Source organism: Brassica oleracea, chromosome C7 (assembly GCF_000695525.1).
Source record: "Brassica oleracea var. oleracea cultivar TO1000 chromosome C7, BOL, whole genome shotgun sequence".
Classification (NCBI taxonomy): Eukaryota; Viridiplantae; Streptophyta; class Magnoliopsida; order Brassicales; family Brassicaceae; genus Brassica; species Brassica oleracea.
The window spans coordinates 32,852,245-32,861,354 of NC_027754.1; the positions used below are offsets into that span (position 1 = coordinate 32,852,245).

General features: G+C 28.5%; 1 protein-coding gene across 2 annotated transcripts; it reads right to left on the reverse strand.

Moving 5' to 3' along the window:
- Positions 1-4,610: 4,610 nt before the first annotated feature.
- LOC106303887 (cysteine-rich and transmembrane domain-containing protein A-like) lies at positions 4,611-7,491 on the reverse strand. Of its 2 annotated transcripts, XM_013740237.1 has the most exons (4): positions 7,375-7,491; positions 5,694-5,862; positions 5,296-5,587; positions 4,611-4,837 (listed from the first exon to the last, which is right to left on the reverse strand). In XM_013740237.1, the coding sequence occupies exons 2-4, from the start codon at positions 5,734-5,736 to the stop codon at positions 4,789-4,791; spliced, it is 384 nt and encodes a 127-aa protein (XP_013595691.1). In that variant the 5' UTR covers positions 5,737-5,862; positions 7,375-7,491; the 3' UTR covers positions 4,611-4,788. The 2 variants fall into 2 exon arrangements, with proteins under 2 accessions (XP_013595691.1, XP_013595690.1); XM_013740236.1 differs by lacking the exon at positions 7,375-7,491 and having other exon boundaries at positions 5,694-6,068.
- Positions 7,492-9,110: the final 1,619 nt, after the last annotated feature.

Consider the following 9,110-nt stretch of genomic DNA (forward strand, 5'->3'; position numbering starts at 1 on the left):
AAGATCGGAAGAGCGACATTTGATTTCAACAACAACCTATTCAATTTCTGCGTTTTGGTTTGGTGCTCGAGCAAGGAGAGAGAGCGTGGTGGTTTGGTAATACAGAGAAACTCCGATTTGGCCGAAAGAAAAATGCAAAACAAAATCTGGAAAAGAAAAAGAAGACGAAAGAGAAGTGGGTTCATGTTAGTTATGCTTTGGTTAGAAACCAACAAATAGTTAAGAAAAAGTGTCTTAGGAATTGAAAATGATCTATTGTGATAAAAAAAAGTCAGAAAATGTCTATTTCTGAAAATAACAGTAAATAAAATGTAACTGTTAAAAGTATATAATTGTATTTAAAATGCAAAATAATAAAACAGTAAAAAGGAAAAGATAGACAATAAAAAAAACATATAAAAATCATAGCCAAATTAGTCAATGGAAGATATAATTTAAAGAGTATATAACTACAAAGATATAATTCCATTAATATTAAAATTTGTAAATAATTAAAAATAAGAAAATAGCAAAAATAAACATGTAATCTATACTATATAAAAGTTGAGGCTATAAGCCATCGAGGACGTCCACGTAGGATTTAAAACGACCAATCTTATTGTGACAAATCAACATTTAAGTTTACTATTTTAAAAAATGTTAATATTACCAAAAAATGTTTATTTCAAACAAAAATATAAATCAATATAAAATAAGAAAAATTTACAAAAACATAAATAATATATTAAGTTATCATATTGTTTAATATTTTTTGAAAATTAAAAAATAAATAACGAAAAGAATAATCATATAATTTGATGCAATAAATCATTGAGAATATCCACATATTATTTTAAAGCACCAAAATATGTCAAATTACCATTTTATTTATTATTTTAAAATTTTCTAGATTTTCAATAAATGTATTTCAAAATAAAAAAGAAACTACTATTCAATTTAGTGAAAAAGAAAAATTATTAAAGGAATCAATTTGATATAAAATAAACCTTTGAAAGACCAACATAAAATTAACTAACAAAAAAAATCTTAAAGAATACAATAATTTCAAATAATAAAAACAATATGAATCTAAAGCACTTTTCATTACATACGAATCTAACAAAATATGATTTCAAAATGGAAGCTATTTCTTTCAAAAAATATCAATAATAAATTTAGTAAACAAAATTGCCAAATAACTAAAAGAATCAGTTTATTATAAAAAAATAAATGTTTGGAAGAGAAACATAAAATTAAGTAACAAAAATAATATTAAAAACATAAGGATTTCAAATAATAAATACAATGTAAATCTAAATCACTTTTTCATTACATATGAATCTAAATAACATATGATTTCAAAATTGAGGATATATATATTATTTAAGTGTTCACATAGAATTTTAAAATATCATTATAATATTATAAAAACCAGCATCTTAATTTGATAAAGTAAATAAAAATATTATCTTATTAAAAATAATTAACTTGATACATAAAATAAGTATATATTCGAAATTAAACAAAAAAACAAAAAAATTCAAAAAGAAATAAAGTTTTTTTTTTTAAAATATTTATAAATAATAACGTATGTAAAAATAAATAAAAATCAGAACAAAACTATAAAAAGATAAATTAAAATTTGTAAAAATTATGTTCGTAACTTTTAATACGATATGGACTATGCTTTAAAAATCAGAAATAACTGAAAATACCAATAAAAATATTTAAAGTCAGCATCTTAAGTTAATATTCTTATAAATCTTAAATTAAAAAAACAAAACTAAACAAAACTAAAATAAAAAAATGCTTACTTGATATATATGCTAACTCTTCATTAATTAAAGTTAGAATTACAAAATTATGTCTTAAAGTATATCAAAACATACAAATAGCTTATAAATCAAAATAAAATAAATAATTAATATCATAATGCTTAATATGATCAAATAAATATAAAGGTAAACTGAAATTTAGTATTTGTTTTTTTTATTTATATTGGTCTAAGCTATAAAATATTATAAATTTATAATGTGTTATATGAGTTTCTTAGAAAAATAATGGTTGATTGTGATTCTTTTTTTACCGAACCAATTTATTATTTAGTTTACAATAAGTTACAAAGCTTTGTTAGAAATAAGTGATGATAACAACAATTTACTTATGTAAGTTTCTTAAACAGGTCGTTTCTCTATATTTTTTCAAGTTCATGTACCGTTGACAATCCCGAGTATACCAGGTAGATGGTGTTTTACGGACGGATCTTGGAAAAATGAGGATAGATATTTAGGGTAAGGATGATATAGTACTCTTGAAGGTTACGATGGACTAATAGGAGCAAGGAATACGAGAGCGAGTCAGTCGCCACTACACTCAGAGATAGAGGCTCTCATATGGGCAATAGAATGTATGAGGAATCTTAGACAGTCCTGGGTTACTTTTGCAACGGACTGTGCTCAATTGGTGAAGATGGTTTCGGAACCAGAAGACTGGCCAGCCTTTGAAAGCTATTTGGAAGACATAATTTTTTTGAAGAGAAGTTTCAACAGCTCAGAGAACATTCATATACCACAGACACAGAACTCAAAGGCGGACAGTCTCGCACGCAGTGCAAGGAAATAACTGTCGTTTGTCTTTCATATTGATGCATAACTATCGGGGTGGTTTGCAGAGTCTACATGAGTCTGTTTTTGTTGCTCACAAAAAAAAATCTATATTTTTTGAAATCATTTATCTATGCGTTCTCAAGCTGTTTTTATCAATAAATGAATAAACATAGTTATTTAGTTATCAACAATTAAAATTTAATAAATTTTGACATATATGTTTTTTAGAAAATCATTATAAAAATATTCATTAAACTAATCAAATATGTTTTTAAGAAAAAACTCTAAATATTCTATATTCAATAAGTTTTTTTTAAAAAAAATATGGTCATTAAAAATTATGAAAACTATATGGTGACTTTTCATAAGTCTTTAGTGTAATTCACCGATAAAATTTATAGGACATATGCTTATGAAACTTTATTAAAGCAATTAACATAACATATAAAACTAAAAATAATCTCACACGAGTTCTATAAATGAATGATATTTGACACATAATGTTATTAATATATACAACAACATTAAAAAAAAATCAAAGAGGCTAAAAATTGAAATAAATAAGTTGAAAATTCAAATAATATTTACAAATAATATTGACATTAGAATATAGTCTCAGGCTCTCGACAACAGAAAATAAATATATGAAAAATATTCATTATATATTCATCAGTTGGAAAATATGTTATAAGTTTATGAAATATGATATGAACTAATAAAACATCATAATCACGCCAGTAATTAATATTGTAACTAGATCAAGTAGAAGATGTATCTAATATTTTTTTATTTATATGTGTTTATTTTAATAAATAAAAAATTATTTAATATTAGTTTAAAGTTGTATATATTTATTTCTCTTTTATTATATCTAAAATAAAATTACTATTTAAATTTCAAAAAATATTTATTATGATTGAACTCGAAATAAAATACTTACACATATGCATTTAAGCGACTTCAATATTAGTATTTCAAATACGGATATTCACAAAAATAATTATACTTTTTCTTTCATTGTAAAAAATTGGTAATTACAAAGTAAAGCTAGATATTGTGCGTATGCATTAAATTTTCTTATGTTTTTTCAAATAGAAGTAAAGCTAGATATTGTGCATATGCATTAATTTTCTTATGTTTTTTCAAATAGAAGGGTAGATAAAAAAAATTATAATAAAATTAATTATAATGTGTACTATTTTTTAGTATGAATAGAATGATCAATATTTTTTTTAAATCAGATTAATAAATAATATAAACACGATTATAAATACACTTACTCATTTACATATACAAAAAAAATATCTAAATATTAGTTTTTTAAAGAGTATAATTGTATAAAAATCTAAATAGAAAAAATAATAAATCATATTTTGAATAAAACTTTATATAAAAATGTATATAAACCAATTACTTCATTATTTTCAAATTAATATAAAATGATACAAATTATTAAAATAAATTCGCGCGTATCGAAAATATAGTATCAAAAAAATATGAGTCTAGATAAGACATGTGATACGATGACGCATGCTTTGGGTCTTAGATGACGCATCAGTGGTATAGATATTCCAGACATGGATAAGACGATGCATGATTTGAACCTTATTGGGCTTAGATTTTGCTTTCACTTGGACTAGCAGAATCGGTTATTGATCTGTTTTATTCGTTTTGGAGTTGGACGATCAAGTGAAGTAATTTAATTAATCGGTCCAAGGCTGTACCATGGAAAATACAGAACTTTGAAATCACATAATTGCCACCTTCCCTTGAAATCAGGTTTACCTTTTTTCTTTGATAAGTTTGCTAGTTTAAATTAAATTATTTTTACATTGCTAGGAATATACAAATAGAGAAGAAGAAATATGTACATAATACAAATAATCTCAAGTAATTACGGTTCAGAATGACCAATTTGTACTAATAAGAGAATAGTATAGGTGATCACCTGATTACGATTATATTATTTGCTAAATTCTTAAACATTTTATGATGTAGACTAAAGTTTATCAATACTCAAGCTGCTTGTCTTCAAATAAAGCATACAACTATAAATGAATGCCATTAGCCTATGGTCTTGGTACCATGGCTTTGTAAGTTCATTCCAACACCCAATGCAGTAATCTTTTAAGTACATAATGAAAACTTCAGAGAAAAAAACATACACCAAATCATTTAAGTTTTTATGAATAACTCTCCAGTCTTAGACGAAAATATCGTCTAACAGGCAGCAGCAACAGAGAGCAGCGAGACTGCACACACCCACAACAAACAAAAACGAGTTGGTTAATCGAGTCACTGAAACGAAACATAAAATGTAAAACAACAAGTGAAGAAGCTGCATTATTTCTTACAGCCAGATAGAACAACAAAAAGGATATAATCATATAAGAAGATGGTGTTGACTTTGTTTAACAAAAGAAGATGCTGTCCTGACGACCGACAGCAACGAAACAGTTCCACAGTGTTTTTAACTGATGTCTTTTTAAAAGACACTAAAATAGCAGCACAGCAATATCACAGGTACAAACTCTAAATCAAAGGGATCTTATGGTAATGCGCATTTAGTTCAAGAAGAGATGTTAACACGTAAAACGCATGAATCTAATCACTAGAACCACTCCTAAAAGACTTATAGTAAGTAACGAAACGGTGATCTAAGAAAAAAAATCAGGGTGGATGAAAAAAGAAGGAGATCAAAGGGACGAACCAGCCACGGAGGAAAGAGGTGCAACCAGAATACGAGTCCTGGTAATAGTGATGATCATGATGGCATTGATTGTATTGCTGCGGCGGAGGTGGAGGAGGAGGAGGAAAGCCTCCGGAGAAGTACTCCTGATACCCGGCTTCGTAAGGAGGACGTGAAGGCGGTTTTGGTGGTGGATACGATGGATATCCGTGTGGGTGTTGAGGATATCCTTCGTGATGATGCGACGGAGGATATACCGGAGGCGGAGGTGCTGATGGATAACCCGGCGGTGGAGGATACTGAGATTGGTAACCTAACCGATTTTGATCAAAACGAGATGGAAGATTTAGAGTGGATCAAAAGGTTTCGTTCTTCTAACGCAACAGAATCACAGAAGGGATCATAAGGATATTACAAACCTGGAGGAGGATACGTTTCAGGCGGAACCTTCTCGTAGCTCATTTTGATCTAAGAAAGAAGAAAAACTTGTTGTTTGGTCTGAGGAGAATCAGACTCGGGATTAACGAGGAATGATATATACGTATGAGGTTTGTCGGAGAAGATCTGCCGACGCTTTTCCAATTATATCTATACACGTGACGAATTATGAATGGGTGAATGATCTCTCGATAATGTAGAAGATATTTCAATAAGCAAATATAGCAGTGAACACGTCCATCATAGACGTGGGCCTTCACTCATTCATAGCTCAATTACCCAATAATCTAATATCTCCCTCCAACATGTATTTTAGCAAAAAATTGGAAAAATACACACATAATTTTTTTAATATGAGTCAGTTTGTTTCAGCTTGTTTTCTGTGAATATACATAGAACTGAGAGAGTGAGAGAACAACTTGCGGTGATGATAACTCACTATAAAATGATGTGTTAGACGTTGTTCTCTCAGTTCTTGAACAACAAACGTTGTTTTTTTCATGATATGGTTTGGATACGATGGAGCAAAACGAGATCTGAGTTAATTAAATAGTTGAATATAATCAAATATATATCTATCCTGCAAAAATCGACTTAAAATCAACTAAAAGAAATTAATATAGCAGGTGCGACGTTTGGTAACACTTAACATTCAAGTAAGTCTATTTCCAATCATAATTCATGGGATTCAGTAAATAACGAAAGATAATTTCTTATTGCATACAAATTCATATGTATGAAGTATAATAATTTTCGTCAAGTGCACATAACTGAACTGAAAGTCAAAGAAAGTGTATATTAAAATATTTAATATATTAATCTGGATAAAAACGTTTTTTCACATATGATAAAATGTAATTTTCAAAAAATAAAAGGCATAATTTTAAACATTTAAACTATTAGTAGAGTACTTTTCAAATTATCCCTCTATTTTAACACAATTTTTAAAATATTATTTTGCTTCAGAATGGTACACCAACAGTAACACACTAAATTTTTGGCACCACATACATGCAATTAAGATCAAACAAACATGTTTTTCTTTATTACAAAATACCATGTAACAAGAATGAGACTAGATGATTGATAGAAGAAGAAAAATTGTTTGAAAATATTTTCTGGCTGTAAATCTTTCATTCTTCGAAGAGGAAAGTTAAAAAAAAAAAAAGATTGAAAATCATTCTTGGGCTTATTTGCTAAATAGCCAAAAAAGTGAAATTAGATTTTTAGAGAGAGAGTAGAGAGACATAGGAAAAGAAAGTATGAGAGAGGGGGTGTTTTTAGTTAGTTAGTGAATTTTGTTTTTTTTTTTTGTGTCTATTGGGTGCAATTTCCCATTAGGTAGCTTTAACTATCTCAATAGTTAGTTAAAAAAAAAAAAAAGACAATGCAATATATTTTTGGTAAGCATAAGTTGTTTTTAGGCCAAAACGTCTAACTAACGTAAAATTCTGTAGTCATCACTTGAATTTCTATTCCATGTTGACCTTATAAACCAATTTGATATATCTAAAAAGCTTAGTTTCAATAATCTTTTGAATAATACATAGTAATGTGTGTGTGTGGGTAAGAGTGTGCATGGTGTATTACGTTATATATGATGTATAAACAAAATCTAAGCATATATATACCAATGTAATGTCAGCAACATGCATGCGTTACCTTTCCGTGAAATTTCAGTCATGTCTTCTTATACGGATGAAGGTAAATGTCTGAGATGAGAAAGAAGAACATATAAGGATAGCCAAGGAGACTGCCTAATATCTTTTTATACGCAAAATGGTCACTAATTGATATACTCTTAAAAATGTATATTCACTTTCAAACATGACACCGTGACCATTTTCCTTCGCAAAGAAGTAGGCAAGTCATCCTTGGCTACCAAATAGAAATCTCCTATTCATCTTTGACATCTCCTTCTAAACAATGCATACACACTCACCACCATATATTTGTAGCAAATAATGCATTTTGAATAACGCTTCACGAGATTGATCAAACAATTGATTTTTAGTAATTTAATAATAAAATTATATGGACTCTAAAATATAGAAAGAATAAAAGGCATAACATGGATGAAAAAAGTATGTCAAAATAGCCAAGGAGACTGCCTGAAACCTAACCCACAGAGATTCAACATGATTTTAAATTATCATACATGTTGAATGCATAATAATCCAAAACCCGTCAACGTATAAAGTTGAATCGTGGAGGTGAACAAGAGCAGGCAAGTCATCCTTGGCTACTAAACACGACTCTTTTCGCCATGCTAGACCTCTCTTTCTCGTTATACATTTACCACTCTCTATATGTTTGTACTCATTCCCACATCACTCTGCTATCTTTTTATAACCCGTAAGGAGGAATATATGCTTATTGATTTCTGGAATGATCTCTTCTTTCTGCATGGGCTAAATATGGTCAACTTTGTATTCTCCATCACTGGAATATGTTCCCTTTAATGGACCATTTTCTGGTCATTAAGATAGTCCTATTGTTTGTTGTCGGTTCATTCACACAATTATATATCGTATTTCGTTGGTGGGTATAAGGGTATCCACATTGTATAAACTTTACTTTGTCGAAACAAATAGCTGTTTTAATCAAACAACATGTACGAATTTACTTTTGTTTAGGTCGATGGATAAATGTGAATTTAGATGCTGTTGCCACAATCAACTTAAAATAGTTGTGTTTTAGTTTTTTTGAAAATGGATTTGAATAAAACATTAGCTAAGTTTGAATATTATGATGTATGATTTATATAGACAGTTAGATATATTATCACTAACATGAAATGGTTTCTAATGCACTATATAGACTAGTAAAGTCGGCTGGGTTTTAGAGTTCCAAGACGGTGAGCTAGGTGGAATCCAAAAGGACTTGTGGGCGCTTAGTCTATAGAAGAGCCTAGTATGAGCGATGCAGAATCTGCTAAGCCATAGTTAGTTTGTTCATACTTAAATGGTTGCCAGTTAACAAGAGTGGCATGCCTTTTCTTCCGAGCTCTTTAATGTGGAGTTTCAGAAGAACCAGTTCGTAGAATGTGCTACATAGATATATCTTCTTTTTTTTTGGAACACCACTATATAGATACTCCCTCCGGATTTGAATATATGATGTTTTAGTTTTTTTTTCTTGTATACAAATGTATGATGTTCTACTTTTCATTAATGCATTTTGCTTTTAAAATAAAATGTAAAAAATATAAGTGGTTGAATTTTATTGGGATTCAAATAAATCTTTAAACTAACTAAAAGTAAAACCAAAAAGTATTTGATATAAGTAAATATTTAATTTCTCTTAATATGTGTGCACAACCTTAAACATCATATATTCAAATCCGGAGGGAGTATATTTTACCAAGTTATGAGCAGTGACGTTTAAGCAAGACATAA

Bases quoted from the DNA above. Each gene is read 5' to 3' on its own strand.
- LOC106303887 (XM_013740237.1), bottom strand. From the start codon at position 5,736: ATGAGCTACGAGAAGGTTCCGCCTGAAACGTATCCTCCTCCAG. The intron at 5,588-5,693 runs GTTTGTAATATC...AAAATCGGTTAG, and splicing joins TGAAACGTATCCTCCTCCAG to GTTACCAATCTCAGTATCCT. The intron at 4,838-5,295 runs GTTCGTCCCTTT...GGGTGTGTGCAG, and splicing joins ACCTCTTTCCTCCGTGGCTG to TCTCGCTGCTCTCTGTTGCT.